This window comes from Prinia subflava, chromosome 4 (assembly GCF_021018805.1).
Source record: "Prinia subflava isolate CZ2003 ecotype Zambia chromosome 4, Cam_Psub_1.2, whole genome shotgun sequence".
In the NCBI taxonomy this organism is placed as follows: domain Eukaryota; kingdom Metazoa; phylum Chordata; class Aves; order Passeriformes; family Cisticolidae; genus Prinia; species Prinia subflava.
The window spans coordinates 26,036,266-26,059,667 of record NC_086250.1 but is presented as its reverse complement, the minus strand read 5'-3'; the positions used below and the strand labels follow the sequence as shown (position 1 = coordinate 26,059,667).

Sequence of the window (23,402 nt, the reverse complement as noted above, 5' to 3'; positions counted from 1 at the left end):
GAAGCTCATTGCCTTAGAAAACCATTTAATTAAATAAGATTTAATCTAAGTAGGGGTGGGGTCCCTGGAATGGTTTGACAGAGCATTAACACTATTGGTACTTGCTAAGAAAAGGGTCACTATGCTTTGGGCCATCTGATCGTCATGAGCTAGGATCTTTAGCTGTATGGGGATAATCAGATGACCTGAAATCATCTTTTTTCAGTCTTATGTTTTCTACACCTCTTTAGTGTCATGTTCTGATGACTCATGTGAAAGGAGAAGCCCCTGCCTGAGTGTTCCAGAAGTCACAGCCACACTCACACCCAGACATCCACCCTAGACTACAACAACAGAGACCAAAATCCCTTTGCAGTAAGCAGCTCCGTGAGCCAGTGGGTGTCCCTTTCCTCACTCACACACACACGCACACACTCAGGTGCACTTCCTCCTCATTCGGGCTCAACCATAGGTTTCCTAGAACAGAATCTCAGACATCAGAATTTATAAAAATAAAGAATTTAATAGAGTGGTACAGCAGCATGTCAGCTTGAGCTGGATGCCATTGGAGAGGGACCATGAACAAAGAAATTCCCAGGCAATTATATGCTTAAGATTACACACCTTCGCGTGCTCTTAATGCACTTTTTTTAGTCCAATGGTAATTTTTGGTCTGGGTCTTCTAATATCTTATTGGACTCTTTCTCTGTCTTCATGCAGGCAGGCCATTGCCTTATTTTATTGAGTTGATGGTTGTAGCATCCTTATCTTCTGTTTTGCACTTGTGCACCTGTTCACTGGCAGAACATGGGGAACTGAAAAAGTGTTAGACTCAGGATAAATATTACAACTAAATCATCAGTGTATTATAAATATTTTTCTCATACTAAAGACAAAACACAGCACTTTTCCAGTTACTAGGAAAATTAACTGTTTTTCAGCCTAAAGCATACCTCTGTGAAAGTCCACAGCTTGTGGCCCAAGGCTCCAGGAAATCCAGCTACTCATGCTAAGCAAGTAAAGCTGAGCAAACAGTATTCTAAACCACACAATATTACAACAATGACTTGTTCTATTTCAAATTTATTTAAGCTAAACAATGTATCTCAATACTTGGTCATTGGTTGCTGCCATAAATAAATTCACAGTAAAAGCTTCATTCTTTTCAGGTTGTAATAGGAGTATCCTACAGGAGGACAATGTTTGTACCTAAGCCAAAATACACAGTAGTTTACACATGAAATAAATGAAACTATCTAGTAACTGAATGTCCCAAAGATGATGACAAAAACCTTCAGACAAGCCCAACCCACACAAAAAATGCAAGTTGCTGTTGAAACAGTAATGAAGCAACAAATTCCAAGGCTGTGTCAGTTGCCTCTCTGATATCATCCAACATCCTTACCTATGGATGAACTTTTTTCTGTCATCAGTGGCTGATTCTCTCATTCCATGGAAGGGCTGCTTTCCAGTTTGATTTGAATGCTAGTCCTCTAATCAGCTGGAGAAAAGGAGTCACTTATATAAGCCAAAGAAAAGGAAATGCTTCTGCAATACAGCTCACATGAATAGCTAGGACTGAGCGCTGTTTGGCTCCTGAAATCCAGCTTCTGCCTCTTCTCACCCCGTTTCTTTAGAGCTGTTTTGACTGGAAGGAGTGGGACCTTGGGAGGCATTTCCTCTCCTGACTGGTTCTTTTTCAAGGCAGTCGGTGAAGGCAAGTGGAAGGCATGACCCCCTCTTCAGACAAAGATCTCAATGGGCTAGATAACCCCAGCTTTGTGGTGAGTCTGCTCTCTGAAGGGTAATTCTTGCATAAACAGGTGCAAGCGCTGTGGAAGGAGGAGGAAGGGAAAGCCGGGAGCTTGGGCTGTTGCAATGATTTTGGTGTGTGGTAAAATTCTGTCTTGGCTCTTATCGACAAGAATCCGAGGAATGATTTCCTCACTACAGCCCCTGCTGCTGCTGCAGACTCAGTATACTTTCTGCTCTCTGGCACCCTTTTAATTTCTTTTCTCTCCATTATTTATAAAATAATAATGTAGGTGAATGGCAGCGCAAGTGTATCTGTACTGAAAAGCAGGTGAGCTTGTGGCTGTGTTCCTGGGTAAAGCATGTCATGAATTAATTAGAAAAATTAAAATAGAAATTTAGCCTAGTAAAGACTGTGTTTCTTTGTCTTTTGGACCTATTTCCAGTGAGGTGAATTGTTAGAAAGGTGGGTGAAGAAGGGATTTATGTGTCAGCTGAGGAGGGCACCGTGTAGAATTACAGAAGTATAGTAAAAGCTGTAAATGATGTGCCTGTCCAGGGGTGTGTGGTACACTGAGAATGCTGCTAGCTATAACAACCATGGGCAAGGTCCTGGGATATGGCAGCCCACTCCCTACCCCAAAGCAGGGGTCACCCCATTATAAACTAGTAACTTTGCTTATTTTCTGTCAGCAGGTGTGAAGGAGTGGGATCCCGCAAACACCCTGCTACCTTGGTACAGATCACCTGTCTGTGCTACCTTGGAGGAAGCATTTAACCTCTTAGTGTACAAGTCTCACATTTCTTGGGTAGCTCTGAGTGAGCTTGCTATGTGCAGTGGAGGTGCTGTGCCAGGTGTGGGCAGAGCCTCAGGGAAGTGCTCAGAGTCAGCCAGTTTTCTTTCATTATTTTTAGCAGGCTCTCCATTTTAACTTGTTCTGCCATAACACATACCAGACTTGTGAATTCTTATGGTTTGAATCACCCTGAAGAAGGTAGAAGACAGAGGTCTGTTTTCAGATTTTAAGATGGTACCTTCTGCATTTCAGTTTGTGTCCACTGTCTCTGCTCCTGTCTCATCCTGTTATCTCCCTTTTTTGATGAGCCCTGCTCACTCCCTGCCAGCTCCTGGAGGGTCAGGCACTCATGTGACGATCATGCGGGGCTCTTACCGGCACAGGATCTGCCTGGCTGGAATATTTCCCTGGCTAATACGGGGAAAATTACAATGAAAAGAATGGGACTTACTGCTGTCTGCCTAGCTTAGCATTGTCTACCCGTGGTGTTATTCAGGAGTAGTTGTCCCCAAATAACTCCATGCATGGGCAGTTTTCAGTACCTTGATGTTAATCCGTGGCTCAGCCTCTCTTGTGAAATGAAAATGTCTGCACAGGGAGTTATTAAGGAACACCTTTTGCTCTTGAAGTTCATGCCCAAGTCCAGTTTGAATTAACTCTGCCTTCACCTATGTATTTTGAAGTATCTCTAATGCTCCTAGGCAAACATGCCTAGGCTGCATAAATATGCTGTTTGTTAAAGAGGCTTTTCCATCACAGGAATCCCAATAGCAGAGTCTTGGGCTTCAAGTTGATTAAGGTAGTATTTGAGTGGTACTGCAGTAAAAAACAGCTCAAGCTGGGTGCCACTGGGGAGAGACCTTGAACAAAGAAATTCATGATCAATTATACCCTTACAACCTGAGTTCCCTACCCTCACACAACAGTTCAGATCAATAGCAGTATTAGGGTCTGGGGTCTTAGGGATTATATGGACTGTTTTCAACAGCGTGGCCTAACATGGGACTTTGGAGAGTCCCATTTTTCAGCCAAGACAATGCAAACCTGGAGGTTTCAGGCAAATGAATTTGGTAATAATCTACCACACCTGCAAAATTTACAACTGAATGCAACATTAATTTTATATCTCCATCAGCAGGTAGACCAGGAGTGTTACTGCAGACACTTTGCTGTTGTGTTGGGTATTTTGGTGTCTTCAGGTTCCTGCAGGATTTGGAGGATAAAAAAAAAAAAAAAAAAAAAAAAAAGAATTTTGGTGCATACAAACTGATTAGGCTTCTCCAGACTGCAGGTTTCTGTTCCTGCCTGATAGAGCAGGGCATCTCAGCCCAGAAAAGACCTCTGCTGCCAGGATGCTGAGGACTTGCTGGCTGGAGATGGGCCGATGAAACAAATACTCTGGGATCTTCATTAGCTTTTGCATCTGGCTCTAAGTGTTGTGGTTTCCCAGGCAGCCTCCTTCTACCCTGTGTGTGTGTGTGTGTGTATGTGCACAGAGGTCAGAGTGGGCTGAAAGGAGGCACAGAAAACCAGAAGAATTTTCTCAACTTAAAAGCTGAGGCAAGTGAAGCAAAGCACTACTTTGCTTTCCTTGGCAAAATTCATCTTTATATAAATAAACTCTGAAAGGCCTACAGCTCCCTGGGAACTCCTGGGGCTTCTGGCTGCCAGGGAGGAGACCTGAGCCTTCCTGGTTAGCAGTTTCAGTGACCTCCTTTGACACAGATGCTGGGATTTCCCATCTACTGGCGTCCCTGTGTTTCACCCAGCTCCTCTGTAGGAGGAAAAAAGGCAGTAGTCTTTATCAAGGCTTTGCAGTAAGACAAAAGGCAGGTGTCTTTATCAAGGCAGAACACTGGTAAAGGTGAGCATGAGGAGACTGAAAGAGAAGATCAAGGAAATCAAATATAAAACATGGTTCTACTCAGTAATTAGTGGCAGCCAGGTGTTTTAGCATATTTTATAAAAAATGCTGTTTGGGTGGAATTGCCAGGAGGTACAGGGACCAGAGGACGGTGCAGTTTTCACTGAAAATCCCACTGGGCACACTTTCTTACTTCTGGTTGCAGTTTCTTCACCCTTAACCAGATTTTAATGACATTAATGCACTTTGTCTGGATGTCCCTTTGAGACTGAGACATCCTCAAATGTTTCTTCAGGCCTAGACATACCAGCATATACAAAAATTTGCCATATATGTTTTGTGCCTCTGTTGTAATTTTTCCTCCTTGTTTGTTTTGGTTTTAATATTTTGGCATTGTTGAAAGCTACACAGGAGGTATTCCTGCCAGACGTGGAGCATGGCTGCAAGAGAGGTGGCTGCTGGGCATCTGCAGGACCAGGCTGTGGCTAACAAAGTGTCTCTCCTGTTGTCCAGGGTGAACACGGGAGCCACTGCCACTCCTCACCAGCTCGTGCTGCCTGGGGCCCAGAGGAAGATGGGGGCTCTGGCCACAGTGAGACCAAGCTTGGCTACACTGTCACAGATGTGCCTCCCTGGTATCTGTGTATCCTGCTGGGCATTCAGGTGAGACGGAGAGCAGGTGGAGGCTGAGACCAGGTGGAAGTTACATGGCTGTTTAGCCAGTTAATTGGGGTGAAACCTGAATTTGGGAGTGCTTTACTTTCACAGGGCTTGACTGGAGCTCTGAGGCTGATCTTAGTGAGTTTAAGTCCTTTGGTCCACATCTTTAGCACTGACGATTATCACCGTGCCCACAGCTACACTGCACCCTTTGAAGTGCAAATGGTCAGGCAGAGTCCTTGGGGCTGGGGTCAACAGTTCATAAGAGCATATTGGGTACCTTGGCTGAAGGCAGCAGAACGTGTAAGGGCTTCTGAGCATCTGCCTTCCCACTGCAACAGGAACTCAGCAGCAAGGCACACACTGTTTTGGCTGGTGTGTGTGCCCAGGTGTGTTAAATGACCCAGTGCCACCAATGCCATGCTGGGCAGGGAGCCTGCGGGAAGAGACCTCAGAGTCACTAAGATAATGACAGACTGTGCTTGGAGGTTGGTGGAATTTTGTACCTTGTTTCCTTAAATGGAAATTCAGAGTGTATCAACCCAACACATCTGTATCATAATTTTAATAAAACATACCTGTAATAAATAAAGTGTGTTTCTGAGTGCCACCAGTTCTACCACTGCAGTCCTGTGCTCCAAAGTGAGAGTGAACAACAAAGGTTAATAATTAAAAAGAGGTTTTAAAGATTATTTTCAGATTTAGTCATTAACGACAGGTCATTGTAGGAAAAAAAAAGTCTGTTACTCTTCCAATAAACACAATGCCCAATTCTTCCATTCTTTGGCACTCACTTTTTATGGTTATCCATAACTGCACTGTGTGAGAAAAGCTACTGATGGCAAAAAACATGTAGCTCCAATGTGCCAACTTTTTATGTTATCCTTTGTGATGCAAATAAAATGGACTGAAATATTTGCATCAAGTTTGCCTGATTGCTCTTTCCCTGTACCTTGGGAGGTCCCCAGCTTCCTGGAAAAGTATGTCCAACAGCTTTGTCTGCAGGTGCTGAGGATAAAATGGTTGTGTCTGACAGTGGTCTGGGAAGTCCAGAGCACTACAAAAGGTCTTTGGACATGCAAAGGAGGAGACTTTCAGTGGGTGCATTGTAATTCTTGTAATTCTCTGCTTTGGAACAGCCCCTAACAGAGCATTACAGCTGCCAAAAAAGGGGAGAGAGAATGGGTAATGCTAGTATTGCCCAAGTACAAACCTGTGAGTTCTCTCAACAACACGTAATAACAGAGCCAGTTCTGTGTCCTTCCTCACCCAGTCTTTCTCTGTGGCTCCTAGCACTTCTTGACAGCCATGGGAGGTCTCGTAGCCATCCCGCTGATCCTCTCCAAAGGGCTTTGCCTCCAGCATGACCTGCTGACACAGAGCCACCTGATCTGCACCATCTTCTTTGTCTCAGGCATTTGCACCCTGCTGCAAGTCCTTTTTGGAGTCAGGTAGGCCAAATGCAAGAACCGGGAATGTGAGCAATTACTGTGTGCTAGGCCACCACCCCGTTGTAGAGTTTATCAGTGAGAGTCATTTGTTACCCCTGGGCAATCAGGGTCCATACCAAAGCACCCTGAAACTGCTGAGAGCTTTGCAGGGTGAATTTTGCATCTCCTGATACTTCATATACTTTTTGTTTGGCTTATAAGGAATCTGTCCTCAGAATAATAGAGCATTGCAACATGCAGTAAAAAGTACCTGCTTGCTCCTTACTCCAGGGAACCTCCAGCTGAGGCAGGAACCTTCTGATTTGGACCCAGGGTCAAGGGAGCACAGATTCTACCAGAAACTTTAGCGGAGGGAATAATTAGGAGAAATTGAAGTCCATCTGCCACCACCTAGGCACTAAGGGAAGAGTTCAGCAGCAGGTCCTGTTATGTGGTGCCACTTCCCATGCTCACAGATCTGTGGTATAAAAGGTAAATCCTTTGCTGATGAGCAGCCAGCAGTGAGATGAGTATGGAGTTGCCATTCAGTATCCAGAAAAAGAAGTATTTAATGAGAGAGAGGACTGCAACTATTCCCCTTGTCCAGAAAGGCCCTGTATCTTTGCTGAGCTTCAAAAATTTTTTCTATTCCCCTTGTCATAACTCTGGGCTCTCTCTTTTCACAGGCTGTTTTTTCCTCTAGTACGGCAGGAACCTATGCTTCTTGCTTAAAGTTAGAAGTTACACATTCTTTGGTTTCTGAAACGTTTTTTCTCCTCCTGCTTCATTCCCTACTGAGGCTTTTCTATCTCAGTCTTCAGAAGTGTCTGTAGACAAACTTCCTGAAGTGTGTTCAGGATTAGTGGAGGAAGGAAGAGCACCTTGACCATGAAAAAAAAAAACCCTGTTTTTTCATCTAAATTCAGGCTGGAGTGCATGACCATTGCAGCTGGTGCAATTCAGGCATCCTGAATTCTCTCAGGAACTCTCCAAATGCTTTGGGGAATTCCTGAGAGCTGTAATGTCCCCTGCTCTCTGTTAGCTGGGGATTGAAAAATAGCAGAGAGCCTATCTCTCCCATGGCTGAATAACTAACTGAGGTACAACAGACCAAATAAAGTGGTAAGGAGTTGTTCCCATGGGACAAACTTGAATGGCTTTTGCCGTGCTGAGGGTGCAATTGCCTTGTTGCTGACTCCAAATACATGGCATGAGGACATTCACAAAGCAACAGCCAAGGGAAAAGTTGACCCACTGCAACCTGCAGTTCAGTCATGTTAAACAGCATGAAGAAGCAGCAGTGGGCCCCAGACAGTCACTGGAGACACTATCAGAGACTCCTGAGGAGATACACAGGTCATTTGCCATTATGATGAGCCCTGCTTCGTAAATGCTTGGAAATTTTATACGGATTATCAAAACATAATATTGCCTTCCCTATTTCTGCAGCTTTCCCTCTTGCAAGGGAAAGAGTTCAGTGCGCCCCATAAGCATCACCTTGGTACCCCCATTTTCCTCTGAGCTTACCCATGGCAACACTAAGCCCATCCATGCCAACACTGGCTGTGAAGTATCTTAAGGACCAAGACAGCAGGAACTATAAATCTATTGTTAGATTCTAAGTCATGGCCCTGCGCCTTCTCTGTTTCTTTTTGTTTCTTTTTTGTGCCTTGCCCAGCAAAATTGTTTCAAAGCTTTGACAGTGGTTCAGTTGTGCATGACTAGTATAAATATTTGGTTTAGGTGACAGAGACATGGTCTGTTAAAGCTATGCCATCTCTTATTTCAAGAATGGTAGAAATTACTCTGTTGAATTGCTGTCCTGTGGCTTTTTTGAACAGGTGCCATGAGAGCTCCTGGCACAAGGAGAGGTTGCTTTGGGGGTTCCTCCTAGAGGTGCTTCCTAAAGGGAGACAGAGGCACCTTGGAGGTTTCCCTTGGCGGTTTCAGGGATGCTGTGCCCACCCTCAGTCAGCTTAGGATTTTTCAAGCACACTAGAGGAATGGTTAAAAAAAATTGCCCTGCAATGGTGGCTTTGAGGAGTCAGTCAGGCCTTTTAGGTCTCTGTCTTCATTTCTTCATGCATGGAAAAAGAGGCTGCTGTAGCTCAAAGGAGCTCTGCTTTATAACTCTGCATTAAGCCAGTGCTGAACTCCTCTGGAGATACAAGTTCCTTGCCAGCCTAAGGGATTCCCAGAGGGAGAGATACTCCAAGGTAGGAGATGTGGTGTGGGGGGAGAGCCAAGGTCTCACCCACTTAGTGCCCATAGACCCCTCCATGCAGGTTTCCTTTCTAGTTTCAGCAGAAATGCAGAAGAGGAATTGGCATTAAAATCCAGTGTACTAAAAGCCAAGTCACATTTTGTATCACCCTCAGACTGAGGATTGTTGTGACATGGAGAGTAGTTAGTGCATGTCCTTGTGTGCATGAGCACATTGTGAAGAAAGCCAAAGCAGCCAAAGGGGACAGAGGAAGCAACTGGATATTGGCAAGATTGAAGCTGAGCTTTTCTTCAGCGTCTCACCATCTTTCTTCTTTGGTCTTCTTCCCTTCCTTCCTTTCTGACTCTGTGCAGGTCTGTGGTCTCATCAGCCATTAGAAGCACTACTTTTTCCTTAACACAGGGTAGCAGGGTTGGACTTGAGCACCGATGTGCCCTTCCATTGCTGGTATTTGAACCTCAGCTCTTACCCCATGTCATTGCTCTTGCATGCAATGGGCAGCAATTCCTGCCCATGGTCAGTGATGGTGACCTGCCACAACAATTCAAATGATACCGTCAGAGGTCATGGGCAGACCGATTTTTAAATTTATTTTTCTTTCTTATCTTTTTTCTTTAAATTTATTTTTCTTTCTGCCATCCTTGTGGAGCAGAGTTTCTAGCATTTTCACTTGTCATTTTTTTTCCCCTCTGCTTTCCTTCCAGGCTGCCTATTATTCAAGGAGGGACTTTCACATTCCTGACCCCCACCCTGGCAATGCTGTCTCTCTCCAGCTGGAAGTGCCCTGCCTGGACACAGAATGCCACCCTGGTGAACGCCTCTTCACCAGAATTCATCCAAGTCTGGCAGACGCGGATGCGAGAGGTACATTACATTTTCAGTGGCACCTGCTCTGAATCAGGGCTGCTTGCCTTCCGTAAAGTGCCTGACCACGTCATGGCCATCACAACTGGAGAAACTTCTGTTCCCAATGATCCTTGGTCCTCATGCTGTTGCAGCTTCCTAAGATCTATTCTCTACCAAAATGTTGGAGCTTCACTGCTGCTGAACAGGGGACATGCAGATCTCCTCATGTGATTTATGGTCCCTGCAAAGTCTCCACTGGTCCAATCAGATCCCTTCTCCATAAAGCATGGTTAGCCTAGAAGAACAAAGGGAGGGAAAATATTTTCAAGGAAAGAATCCTGTCTAAGCACAGGAAACCTAGTCAAAAAATGCAAGGCAAAACCTACTGTAATTATTAAGGAAAAGGGCATTCTTACATAATCAGAAGGGAGGAGGAAAGGTCAGGGGTTCTCACTGCCTTATTCTACGTTGATTGCCTTAATCAGAGCAAGTGACTAAATTTGCCTCTGTTGATCCATTTGTTGGTGTGCTTTCCAAACCACTTGGGAAGTGCTGAAAGCTCACCAGGGAGTTGCTGTGCAGCACAGGCTGCTCTCTGCTGATACACATAAATCTATTACAAGGGCACTCACTGCTGACATATTTCAGCCTGGGTCATTCACTGAGCCCCTGTGTTTCTCTTCCCTTTGGAGTTGGGGGAAGGAAGGACCTCAGCACCACAGAGGTCCCAGCCTGGGCTTGTCCCCAGATCTGAGAAGGCAGAGAGCAGCCTCACCCCTGCCTGAAGCGGACACTGAAGTGAGCAGCATTTTATAATGTAATTGCTGGCTCCTTAGCAGTGATTGTCAAACACAGGGAAGTCCAGGGTGATAAATGTGTTCCCAGAGTGAAACTGACACTCAGGGAAAGAAAAAGAAGCTGTGATGAGTCACTTGCCCCATCCCTGTGCTGAAGAGACCCAAGCCCTTCCCAAAAGGGAGACCAGTAGAGACCATGGCCCTGCTCCTGTTTTTGGAGCAAGAGCTTTTCCCCTGTCTTGGGGGAGCAGGCAGGAGAGGACAGGGCAGGTGATGCATGACTGGGTAGCCCAAAAGGACAGGAAGGAGGTGATCTCTGGAACAAAATTAGCCCTGGTGATGACTAAATCCATCAGCTAAGGGGGAAGTTGCTATGCTGCTGTTTTGGTGGTCCTGCCCACATGTAATTCTCAGCCAGGTTTTACTGGAGTCAGAAGGAGGCCTCTGTGCCAGTCTGTCACTGGAGACTGAGCCTGGATCTTATGCTGGATTTGCCCTGACATGAAGAAAAGGCTCAACAGCTGGAGCTCCTTCCAACCTGTTTTCATCCTCCATTTCTCCAGGTGCAAGGAACTATCATTGTAGCTTCTTGTTTTCAAATCTTTGTTGGATTTTCTGGCCTGATTGGATTTCTGATGAGGTTCATCGGCCCCCTGACAATTGCCCCCACCATCACCTTGGTTGCACTACCTCTGTTTGAGTCGGCTGGAGACATGGCTGGGCAGCACTGGGGCATAGCATTCATGTAAGTCTCACATCTCTGTGGGAAAGCTGAGAGTACACAAACCACTTGCCTCTAATATGAAACTAAGTGTCACAGTCTGTAGCAGAGTTCCCCTGGGTTCAAGGTTTATTTGTTGAGTACCAGCATGTGACAGGCTTGTGCAAGGCAGCCATGTGACATAGTCCTTCTCTTCCAACCCCCAGAAGGCTAAAGCCCTCAGTAACAAAACAAAACTCAAAAATGAGTTAAACCCCCCTGATTTTTGTAAAAATCTGAAGTTCATAGGTCAGTAGAGATAGAAGCCTTTCCCACATGTGTGCAGTCTGTGTCACAGTTGTCTACACACACTGTCTCACACACACATTTAAATAATGTTAAATGTTAAGTTTAAAAAACATTCCTAAAATGACAAAGTTGATTACTCAGAGTTAGGTATTCTATGTTGAAATAGCTTGTGCTTTATGTATTTATGTACTCTTCACATGAGTAGGAGGAATTGTTCTCTCCAGAGAGGGCCTGAGGGGGTCTGAAAAGGTCTATTTACACACATAGCTTTGCAGCAGTGAGTGCTCTTTCAGGCACATTTGCCTGCCCTCGTGCATGAGTGTAGACTGTGGCAAAAATTCCTTGGTAGTTCAGAAATTAATTTTAAAAGGAGAAGTGCTACTGCATGTTTGCCTTGCAGACTTGGCACCTTCAGCTCCCTAAAACAGACTTCAGAATGGGACAGCATGCAACAGGAGTAGGTTGTTAACCTCTCCATGGGCTCCCATTATTTGCTGGTGCTTTCAGAGGTGATTTTGAAGACTTTGGACACAGGCTTGACTGTAGCCCTTGGAAGACAGCACGTTGTTGTGAGGACATGCTCCAGCACACTTCTCTTCTGGTCTCTTCTCCTCCCTGCCCTCCTAGAACCCAAAAGCCATCTCTTTCTCCTTCTCCAGTTCCTCACCTAGCTTGTCTCTTCTCCCAGTCTCTTCTTGGTTTATGATTCCAAACCCTGCTTAAAACCCAGATGTCTTTTCACCATTGTTTCTCCCATCATATTCCTGGTTGTTGTCTTGTTCTCTAGCTCTGGTGGTTTGTCCTAACCCCTTAACTTCGCAGATTTGAATTTTCCTCTTCAAACTGTATGTCCTTGCCTGGACCATCTCCTTTCTCTGCTGCTCTTGTCCAGCCACTAGCTCCTAAACTCAGACCCACACTTGACCTCTTTGCCCACCTGTACCACTCTATTAATGGTGTCCCAGTCCTTCAGCCTGTGTCCCTGCTCTCAGCCCAAATCACCTTTCCATCCTTTCATTTCCGACGCATCTTCTACCCATGATAATCCAAATCCTTTCTTTCATGACTCAGACACCTTAGCCCCAGCCTGATCACTGTGCTCTGAGCCCTCCCAGATGTGTCCTCTTTTGCTGCCTTCTCCATACTCCATGGGCATTGTTAGTGAAAGAGGGAAAGCAGGGATGGAGAAAGAGGAAGACAGGAGCCATGTCGTCTCAGGGCTGCTGTTCAGCCCCACCACATCCTGCAGCCATTGTGATGGAAGATCCACACTGTTGCCTCAAGAAACTTCTCTAGTGTGTGGTGATTTACTCTCTGATGATGATACACATACAGTTAATCTCTGGGCAAGGCCTGGACACTCAGAATGCTCAGAATCTTTATGGTCTGCAAATGCAAAATCCTGAGATGTTTCTGCTGACTTGGAACCTGGAGTCATTGCAGACTGACCTGAGCAGATTTTTGTGAGAAATAACAACATCCTTTGCCCCAAAGACCAAGTTCTACTAAATCTCAAGTTTCTGCTCCAGGTCATAAGGAGATCTTGTTACTGCTTAAGGCAAAATGACCTTTTCAATGCAGGCTATATGCTATTTCCTAAACATCACTCTTTGAAATAGGTTTGATATATATTATTCAAAAAATATTTGCCCTGAGGCAGGCATTTTCCATGGAAATTTTCATCCTGAATGAGTAAAGTTATGTAGAACTATAAGCAACTGAAAATAGAGTTTGTTAGTGGAATGTGTCAGGCAGCCTGAATAATAAGCAGTGACTCCTCCCTGAGACAGATGAGGGTTCTGTGGTGAGTCATAAGGTTGCTGAGCACCATTGTTCATGCAAATGCACAAAATGTGCAGTCACATGGTCTGTCTGGACTCTGTAGTGTTAGAAACCATGAAACCAGTTCCTCCTCAGACTTCCTCCCTCCGGTCATCCATGCTTTGAATTGTGTATGTCATGGAGTGTCTTTGCAGAGAAATGAGGATAGAGGGGTTTTATTTCACTGTTGGAATTTGGCCTGTCCTTGACTATTGCACCTACAGCTCATTACCTTTTCACATGGGGAAAACTACTACTTTTCCAGTGAATTCAGTGCACTTCAGCTGGTGCAATTGATTTCTCACCAAATCCAGATTAATTCACTCAATGTATAAAATTTAGATTTGTTATAAAAGAATGAGGTGCCCTTCAGGGGCCTGGCTAACACAGGAAATGTCCATGGTCTTCTACCAGCTCAGCAACTGAAGTGGGATGCCCAGTCCCTGCCCTCTCTTCATATGTGGTAGCCTCCAGATTCATCTGGTTGGCCTTTTTGGGCAAAAGGCACATGGAGGGCAGGCTGTGAGTGCACCCAGATGTGCTGCTGTTCACAGATGTGTCCCACACAAGGGATGGGAGAGGAGCTGAACCCAAAGTTACTTCCACCAGCAGCAGCCCCAGGTGCTGCCAGGGACACACAGGAACCCATTCTGCCATGGAGGGCCCCTGCACAGCACAGCCCTCACAGACAGAGAGCCATTCTCTCCCCTTCTTGGCTGGCTGGAGGGCTCTGTGGGCACCATCCCCACAGTCCCATCATGGTTTTTCTTTCAAAACAGGGATTTGCACAGCCAAACCAAATCCTCTTCTTTTACTCTGTGTTACAGGAGCTTTTTGCTCCTTGAAGAGCAGCATAGGTAAACTTGAAATCAGGAAACAATACTGTATTTCTAGTATATTTGAATTACACAGGCAGAACCTGAACCTTGCATATCTGTCAGGTCTTTCTTTTACTTAGGAGGCATTTTTAAACTTTCTGCAACTGTGCCATACTCACAGATGCACTACCTGGGGTGTCAGTTTTGAAACATAAGGATGAAAGAGTTATTTGCAAATATGCGGAGCTATCAGTAGATTATGATGGAAAGCTTGTTCCACCTCTGGCTTGGTGGAGTGGGGAGCCACCCTCTGCTGCTGAGAGCCTGTTTTTATGGGTCCTCTGGAGTCCTGGCTTGTTGGGTAGCAGGTCTTCACTTAATGTGAGGAGTGCTGGGCAGCTGGGCACCCACTTTGCTTACGGTCTCATTTTCCCTCCTTCTAGGACTATTTTTTTCATAGTCTTGTTCTCTCAGTACTTGAAAGATGTTGCTGTGCCGCTGCCATCTTACCAGAGAGGCAAGAAGTGCCACCTCTCTCCAATCTACCTCTTCCAGATCTTCCCGGTACGTTGGGGTTCCTGGATACCAGGGAATTGTGACACAGACACTGGCCTCACCGGCCCGGGCGGCCTGGGCTCTTTCGATATGAGTTAGTGCTTCCCAGCTGAGCCTGTGCGGCAAGGGGCAGAGGGGGAAAAGCTCCCTATGGCCCTGATCATTGGGAGGGAGGCAGGGAGAGAAGAAAGGAGGGCCATCGAGAGCTCCTGCTGCCTCTTTGCCTCCATTCCGTGTGCAGGGAAAAGGGTCAGGCGGGGACACCTCGCCCACCCCGCCCGTGCTGGGGACGCGGCCGTCCCCTGAGCAGACCCCTTGTGACGGGCAGGTGCTGCTGGGGCTGTCCCTGAGCTGGCTGCTGTGCCACGTGCTGACAGTGACCAGCGTCCTGCCTGCGGCCCCCACCGCCTACGGCCACCTGGCCCGGACGGACACCCGCGGGGACGTTCTGTCACGGGCGCCCTGGTTCCGGCTGCCCTACCCAGGTACCGCCGCCTCCCCTTCCCCATCCTGCCTGCTCCTGCTCGCACCTCCGCTTGGACTGCCAGGAGGAGATGAAATGTCAAAAATCAGGCGAACACCCGCAGGCATTCCTGCTCCTCTTCCTCCCCCGGGGCGGACTTCAGGGCAAACGTGTCCCACCCACCTAAACCGAGCTCTTTCCTCGCAGGCCAGTGGGGAACGCCAACGGTGAGCCTGGCCGGGATCTTTGGCATGCTGGCCGGGGTGATCTCCTCCATGCTGGAGTCCGTGGGAGATTACTACGCGTGTGCCCGCCTGTGCGGGGCCCCGCCGCCGCCGGAGCACGCCATCAGCCGCGGCATCGGCGTGGAGGGCGTCGGCTGCCTCCTGGCTGGGGCCTGGGGCACGGGCAGCGGCACCACGTCCTACAGCGAGAACGTGGGGGCTCTGGGCATCACCAAGGTGAGCCTGGCTGCCGCGGGGTGGCTCTGGGGCGTCCCGGAGGTGTTCCCGCGGGAGAGCGGTGCACATGGCTGTGTGCGGACCTCGGGAGTGATCGCAGCCCACCGCCCGAGAGGCACGCTGCAAAATTGTGCCGTGGAGCACTGGTGACCAGCTCAGCAGCACTACAAATGACTTAACAGAGGTGGGCAGGGCTTCCCTTTCTCTGCTTCTGGTCTGCGTAGGGAATTGGTGCACTCACTCGTGGCACCTGGCCTCGGTGAGGCTGAAGAAACAATGCTACATCTTGAGCTAAGCTGTACAGGAGGGGAGAGAGAGAGGGGGAGGAAAGGAGAGAAAGGGAAAGGGCGAATATTTAATAGGGCTTCAAACGGAACAACTTCTATTACCCAAGGATGCAAGTCATGTGAAAGGTAGACTATTTCTTCAGGGTTATAAAATGTGATAGCAAAAGTTTGTGTTTTTATGTCTCTATCAAGTTTTGTGAGTCTCTTGAGTATATCAATGGCACTTATCAGGGAAAGAAATTTCCAGAGATAAACTTGACAATCAGATTAAAGATTTTCACTAATCTTTGCAGCCAGAGGATAGGCTGACAGACTTGTAGCTGCTGACTGGACAACATTTTCAAATTATTGCCAAATAAGCAATGCCATGACAGAAGAGCTGTGAGTCACTAAATAAGGTGCAGCTTCCTTACAGCTTCCGCACTATAATATTGCTTATTTCGCTGGATTTTATAAACCTCATTCACAGTAACCATTTTTCACACATTGCAGTGTTAGTGCTTGACTGAGGTGGCTGCCTTGAGCACCAAGGGCTGTCTGGATGTCTGCATGGAGTCCAGTTTAGCATAATCGCCACGTGTGCATTGTCACTAGAAAGTCTGTGCACATTAACCATCTACCTGAGCCAATTCTTTCCAGATATGTAGTTTGCTGCATGCATTGTATATATGGGATGCTGCCCAAATTCATAATTACCAGATTATAGGACACATATTCTCACAATGTATGCTAAGTCCTCCAGGAGGACATGCCATTCTTTGCTGATTCAGGAGAGATATTTCCCTTGGATCTCACCTCTGCTCACTCCCTTCACTCTTGAAAGAGCTGAAAATAGTGTGTCATCTCAGTCAATTTAAATCAGTGTAAACACTCTGGCTGGGGCAGATGGGGATGGTGAGAGCACCAGGCAGATTAAATTTCTTTATTTACATGGCAAACACATTTTTCCATAACAAATGGAAACACAAAGGACTTGTTTCCTCTACTTAAACAGAGATGTCCAGCACCACCTGAGAAGTCTTTGGCGATCTCAGATACATACAGGGGCTGACAGACAAGCCAAGGACAAGCTGTTAGAAGCTGCCAGGATGCAACATCTTACATGGCACCAGGCACCAGTATTTAAACTGCTTGATCAGGCCCAGTATGCCAGTACTGAGTACTCGTATCCAAGAAAAGGAGGATTTTAAAGAGAGGTGAAGGCCTCAGAGTCGCCACACATTGTGGGGAACCCTGCAGTTTCTTCAGCCTTAAGAAAGAGAACTGATTTTATTGTTTTCCTGACATAATTGAAACAAACTCTAAACTAGTGGCTTTAGCAGAATATGGTCAGGACTATCACTGTATTAGGTCTTTTGCCTTTAAGGCCAACTCCGTATACATGATAATTCAACATTTCAGCAAATTGAGACTCTGAATCTTTGTTTTAATCCTGGAACAAATAGATCTGTTGGTTTTTATTAATTAACATTTAGATGGTAATAGTGTCCCAGGGTTTTAAGCCAAAGAGTATAAAAGGCAATGAAGCACCTGAAGGCCATACATGGTTTTATTTTGAAACTCCACAACAAGTCTTTTTAATTTATCTTTTACAATCAAGAAAGACTTAAAATATTTTAAAAGTACATGTTTAAGAAATACTTTAAAAGAGACACTATTAGTTACTGAGAGTGTTTTTGTTGAAAGCATTCACAAAAAACCCCTGTCCTGTAATTAGACATTCTTCAGATATTTAAAGGGAGGGATTAAAATATTTAATTGAATTATAAAATGTTTGCAGAGGATTACAGAGTTTCCCTGACACAAATATTGTAAGTTTATCATGGTTCTTTTAGGCAGTCCAAGTTTTGGTGCGGGCAAGGCATATCTTGACTTGGAAGTTTAACAAATACTGCTGCTTTCCTTTTCACTTTCCATATAAACGTCTATTTCAACCCTTTGTTTGGCAGATACTCTTTTTCCTTCCTATTCATATGCTCTAGCAGATCTGAATGAAGGGCATAGCTTGGTGCTTAATCCCATCTTTGTTGTAGTGCTCAACCAAGAAAAGGCCACCCTGAGTCTTCCTAGGGGAAAAAAAGAGAAATAATGGTTTTACTGAAGATGGGCGATGAGAGATAGAGACAGACCAAGAGACTTCCTCACTTCTTGTTTCTTGACCATAGAAAGGATATATCAGATCCCAGAGCTCAGGATGGAGCAGCCAGCCAGTTCTGGTCTCTGAAATCTTGGTCTCCAGGGAATGGAGGGATCAGTGTGAGACTCCTCAAAGCCACTTCTGGATAACAATCCAAACCCTGGTGGAAGGATTGTCCAGTGAATTGACTGGGGGGTTGCAATGCTAGGCTTGTATGTATGCCAAGATATTTCTAGGCTATAGCAAAAACAAGCAAGAACAAGTGAAGATTACTGTGCTTTTAATTTATTTTTTTTAATTTCAGTTTAATCACAAACTGTTGAAGTTCTGTCAATAGTAGGAGAGAGGATAACACCGAGTAAATAGGTGTGGTGCTCTCAGAGTGCCTTTCATAATAAATATTTATGGTGCACGAATACTGATGCTTCCCTTTCAGTGTCAGCATCCCAGCTCACCAGCAGCTGTATCCAAACCTGTTCCTGAACATCCCATGGAGTGCTAGGGCCAGAGCTGCAACACCTACCTGACAGGCTGGCACTGGAGCCTGCCACCCCTGCCTTTCTCTGCTGGTCAGTGTGTGACTGCCTGCTCTCCCTCTTGCCCCAGGTAGGGAGTCGAATGGTGATCCTTGCTGGTGCCTGTGCCATGCTCCTGAGTGGCATCTTCGGGAAAGCTGGGGCAGTGCTTGCCAGCATTCCCATCCCTGTGATTGGAGGCATGTTCCTTGTGATGTTCGGAGTTATCACGGCAGTGGGGATTTCCAATTTACAGGTAACAGCTGTGTGAGCACTGTTTCATCCCTGGTGAAGGGGACTTAATTTAACTGAAACAGAGAGTCACAGAACAAGCTGAGTTGGAAGAGACCCATCAGGACTGTCAAGTCCAACGGCGGCCCTGCACAGGACACCCCAAGAGTCACACCATCTGCCTGAGAGCATTGTTCAAACACTTCCTGAGCTATATCAGGCTGGTGCTGTGACCACTTCCCTGGGGAGCCTGTTCCGGAGCACAGCCACCTTCTGGGTGAAAAGCTTTGTCCTGATACCCAGCCGAAACCTCCCCTGGACTCAGCTTCATGCCACTTGCTGTCACAGGTCATGAGAGTTAAAAGAGATCAGAACCTGCCTCTGCTTTTCTGCTCACGAGGAAGCTGCAGACTGCAGTGAGGTCCCCCCTCAGTCTCCCCCAGGCTGAACAAGCCAAGTGACCTCAGCTGCTCCTCATATGGTTTCCCCTCCAGACCCTTCACCATCTTTGTGGCCCTCCTTTGGAGACTTCGTAGTAGCTTTATATCTTATGTTGTGGTGCCCAAAACTGCACACAGGACCCCCAGATTCAAATCAGCTTCTTACCAGACTGTGTCAGCTATAACCACACTGCAGCAAATGTGAACATTTATATTGGCAATTCCTCAGGTAAAGATAAGGGGCTGAATCACAGAGGGCTCCCTGGTAAGGGCAGGGCTGGCTGGCACTGGGGCTGCAGGATCACAAATGCCCCAGGAGCACCAGGGCTGGGCCCATTCCTGATTCCAGTGCTTGCAGCCCACCGTGTCTCATGAACACAACAGTAATCCACAGTTTTATGCATGTAATGTATGAAATTTCTCTGTGCAGTATACAAATATGAACTCCTCAAGAAACATCTTTATCTTTGGATTTTCTCTATTTGCTGGCCTCACAATTCCCAACTGGGCAAGCAAGAATAGTGCAGTGCTGGAAACAGGTAAGAAACATCAAAAGAATTTTCTGTAGCATAATACTGAAGGAAAGGCTAACCAGAGAAATCTTTTAAAATAGGTTTTCCTGATAAAGTGCTGGAACCTGTGCTTTGAGTATTGTCTGTTCTGTGAGGGCTGTTTTTGCCTTTTGCTCTGATGCACAGCTCTGGTGCAAAAATCTCTGCTTTTGGTCAGTGACTGCACCTCATCAGATTTTTCTTGGGATAAGGATTGTAAGGATTGCAGAGCACTTCTCTGGGACACATTCCTGGGGCAGGGCAAGAGAGTACTCCAGGGGTGGATCTTGGTCAAGGTTCTCAATGAATGAGGCTTTCTTCTGTGCTCAAACACAATAAAATGCTGTGCTCTCAAAATTCAAGAGCATACTCCTCTACTAAATTCCATCAAGTTCACTTTATTGAAATTTTAAGTTCTCCAGCAGCTGGCCTTTCACTCTGTCTTGTGTGACTAATGTCTTCATCACAAAGGCCAGAGTGTCTTCTCTTAAAGTATACGTGGTGTGCTGGGTGGGCCGATTAAAGAGCTGGGCCCACAAACCACATGCTCTATAGATGATCTGTCAGGTGCTCAGTGCCATTGGGCTTTGCTCATGGCCTTTAGCCCTCAAGGGTAGGTATCACACCTGATGAAATTGTGGTGAAATCCCATGCTAAATATACTCATATTTCTTTGGGAACTGAAGCTTGTGCTCCTGTGGGGAACTGGTGGTTATGTTGTGGAGGTACTGAATGCATTTGGAGCAGAACGTGGCTTTTTCTGACATAGTGCTGGGGCCTGCACTGTTAATGGGCTCTTAATGTATTTATGAGCCACCTCCTGCCCACTGTGGGTCTGTGAATAATCATGTAGAATAAAACTGTAGGTCTGAAACTGGCTGTGAGATAATTTTCCCTTCCACTGTCAAATCTTACATTCCGCTTTGGATTTGCAAGTCTCATCCAAGCAAGCCTAGTCCTAGCAAGCACGCAGCTTGCAGCCTCTTGGCACCAGAAATGTTGCTGGTAAAACAGGTAAAATGCATCTTCCTGCACCATGATCTAAAGCTTTATTTTTCTGTTAGGAATCATCCAGCTTGACCAAGTGATCCTGGTGCTTCTCACCACTGGCATGTTTGTGGGTGGACTTCTGGGCTTTATCCTGGATAATACCATTCCAGGTAGGATTTGCTGAAATGAGCTGCTAGTTTGTGCCTATCCTAGGGTTTGTTCCCTAGTATTTTTTGTCTTTGTGACTCCTGTTCTATGGATAGGAGTTGTCATGCTAGCAACCATGAAACATCATGTGACTGCACTCCTCCTGAAGAGACGTGAGAAACAGGAGACATCACTGAAATGGTCTCTGGCTGGAAAACAAGCAGCTTATCAGAAATTAAATAATTTGCCAGAAACAACCCAGGCTGAGGAAAAGGTTTATTTGGCAAATATGTCTTTCAGGGAAAATGTCAGCCTAAAACCATGTTGCTAGTTAAAAGGAGAGAGGAAAGCAGCTATAATAAGTGAAAGGAGCCAACATGTGCCAATATGAGAGCTTTTAAAACTGAGGCTGAACTAAAGCCAAGGCAGTGGGAAGCAGCAGGAAAGGGTGGTGACCAAAGACAGGCCACCTGCAGCTGGCCCTCATAGGCAGCAGTGATCCTTGGACTTTCATCTAGCATGGGGAGGGAGGGAATAAGAACAGAAGAAGAAACCCTCTTTTCTGCTGCAGGAAAAGAGCTGGAAGGAAGGACTCTCTGTTAACCAGATTCTGTTACTGTCTGAAGCTTCTCAGAAAGCCAGTCTCCCTTTGGCTCATTAATTTTCCTGTAGCCTTCAATCGTCAGCTCCTCTGGGCAGAATTAACAGGTGTGCTCACTCCCTTTCCCAAGAGGGACTTTGCTGCCACAGCAGTTACAGGTACAGGAATTCCTTTGGGTAGGATAAATACCTGTTACTGACTAGTAAGGGCTGGCTAAATCCACTCGGAAGCATCTGGGCACTTAACACCCAGCCTTTCTTTCCCAGCAACGCATGAACCTCCCCTTTGAATAGTTCTTGGATCTTCTATGGCAGGTGAAAACTTCCTGGTATACATGATTCCCATGGAAAGCAGTGGAGAAGGCTGCTTATCTGGAAGCTGTTGCAGGAAAAGGGGTATTGTCTGGAAGCTTGTTAGTGAATATTTGTAGAGCTCTTTGGCACTGAAAGGGTTTAAGTAGAAGGGATTTGTATTTTGTGCTGGGTCTGCTGGGATTTGAGCAGTGGGAGTGAGGCACACAAAGCAGCCCTGTGCTTGACACCTGCTGTTTTAAACACAACAATCTCACTTTGCTGTTGCAGGAACACAGGAGGAGCGGGGGCTCTTGGCATGGAAGCAAAGCCATGAGGGAGGGATGGAGAGCTCTCAGCTCGTTTCCAAGGTCTATGATCTTCCATTTAGCATAGGCACCAAATATTGCTATGTCTCTTGGTTTCGCTATCTCCCTGCTTGCCCCAAAAGACTGTCTTGTGACCAGAGAATGGATGAACTGAAGGCTGCTGGGCAGAAAAAAAGTGTTAAAGCAAGCTTAGAAAGAAACTCTGAGATTAGTGCAGATACAAGGATTTAAGCTGCTGGCCTGCAAGTGAACTCACCTCAGAAGCAGAGGTCCGAAAGTGTGTCTGCAGCCCTCATCATGTGAGTGTGAGCTGGCAGCTGTTGGAGGGGGGAGCAGAAGGATAATGTCTTTCTCTTCCCAGCTCTGCTGACTGCACCACTGATGGCCTCAAGGAAGTAATTTTTTCCTTCTCTCTTCCTGCTGGCTCACTTCTAGGAAGAACCTAATCCCTCCTCAGGGAACACCAAAGCCCAAGAAATGCCTAGGAAAGATATTCTGTTTCCTTCCTTGTACTCATCCTTGGGCACCCTAAGGGGCAGAGCAGAAGGGCTTCCTGTCCCCTGATCTGGCAGCTGAAGGAGCCAGTGGAGAAGACATCCCTGATGTGGGCCCTGTACCACTCTCAGGCATCCCTTGGGCTGAGGTTCATCCCCAGCACCCTAAAGCAACACTCAGCTCTCATCTTGTGTTTCATACTTAATCTTGGCCAAGGGGAAGGAGCAGGTGCTTCTAGGTCGTGATTCATCTCATTCCATATTCCCATAATTTAGCCAGCCAAATAAATGTAGTTGTAAGAGAGGCATCTAAAGTTAATGGGACGGATTGTCTTCTGAACCTGTCTCTTCTGGCTCAGACCACAAAGGGACTTGAGAGACCTTAGCTTCTTCACCTAACAGAAAAAATCAGCTTCACTGAAATGTATCCCACCTTGGAGTGCTGGGAGGACTCTCAGGCAAACCAGTTTCCTGGTGGGGCACCCAACCCTACAAAGATGAAGGAATCCTCATCAAATATAACGGAGAAAGCACTTCTGCTCATAATCTTATGCATCCCTATGCTACTGCTATGTCCTGTGTACCCCTGCTGTAGCTGTTTGGTCTGGTGTGGTGATTGTGTGGTGACAAGCACTTCTCTGGAAAACAGGTATGCAGGTTATTGCTCCTGTAAAGCCATATGCAGTGTGATCACACGTGGTCCTGGTTGATGGTGGTGTGTAATAACATTGTTGCTGTAGCTTAAGCTTGTGTTTCCTTCATTGAGATTAATACTTGCTTTTTTTGTAAGTATAATAAATAATAAAATGTACACTGTAATGGTATTTCTCAGGGTGGTTGCTGTAGCGAGTGGCAGGTGGTATTCCAAGAATCACTTGCAGGCCTGCACCCTTGTGAACTATAATCATGCAAGA

At 46.2% G+C, this 23,402-nt stretch overlaps 1 protein-coding gene and 1 long non-coding RNA gene across 7 annotated transcripts; one reads left to right on the top strand and one right to left on the bottom strand.

Annotated features, from left to right (window-relative positions):
• Window positions 1–482: 482 nt before the first annotated feature.
• LOC134550020 (uncharacterized) lies at window positions 483–1,521 on the bottom strand. Its single transcript, XR_010080232.1, has 2 exons — window positions 1,385–1,521; window positions 483–794 (listed from the first exon to the last, which is right to left on the bottom strand). It is a non-coding gene; the product is annotated as an uncharacterized LOC134550020 (long non-coding RNA).
• Window positions 1,522–1,623: 102 nt separating this feature from the next.
• On the top strand, window positions 1,624–23,312 carry LOC134550015 (solute carrier family 23 member 1-like). Of its 6 annotated transcripts, none has more exons than XM_063396219.1 (12): window positions 1,624–1,763; window positions 4,906–5,055; window positions 6,346–6,503; window positions 9,411–9,570; window positions 10,913–11,094; window positions 14,441–14,561; window positions 14,881–15,037; window positions 15,223–15,476; window positions 18,507–18,671; window positions 19,517–19,625; window positions 20,702–20,797; window positions 21,957–23,312. In XM_063396219.1, exons 1-12 carry the CDS (start codon window positions 1,710–1,712, stop codon window positions 22,223–22,225), a joined length of 1,875 nt encoding a protein of 624 aa, XP_063252289.1. In that variant the 5' UTR covers window positions 1,624–1,709; the 3' UTR covers window positions 22,226–23,312. The 6 variants fall into 6 exon arrangements, with proteins under 6 accessions (XP_063252289.1, XP_063252290.1, XP_063252288.1 ...); XM_063396220.1 differs by having other exon boundaries at window positions 14,794–15,037; window positions 19,604–19,625; XM_063396218.1 differs by having other exon boundaries at window positions 14,794–15,037.
• The last annotated feature ends 90 nt before the right edge of the window (window positions 23,313–23,402 follow it).

What these genes read in the sequence shown, in the direction of transcription:
- LOC134550015 (XM_063396218.1), top strand. Translation starts at nt 1,710, where the DNA reads ATGACCCCCTCTTCAGACAAAGATCTCAATGGGCTAGATAACCCCAGC. An exon ending in CAAGTCCTTTTTGGAGTCAG is followed by an intron (nt 6,504 to 9,410) that starts GTAGGCCAAATG and finishes CTTTCCTTCCAG; the next exon opens with GCTGCCTATTATTCAAGGAG. An exon ending in TGGGGATTTCCAATTTACAG is followed by an intron (nt 18,672 to 19,516) that starts GTAACAGCTGTG and finishes TTCTCTGTGCAG; the next exon opens with TATACAAATATGAACTCCTC.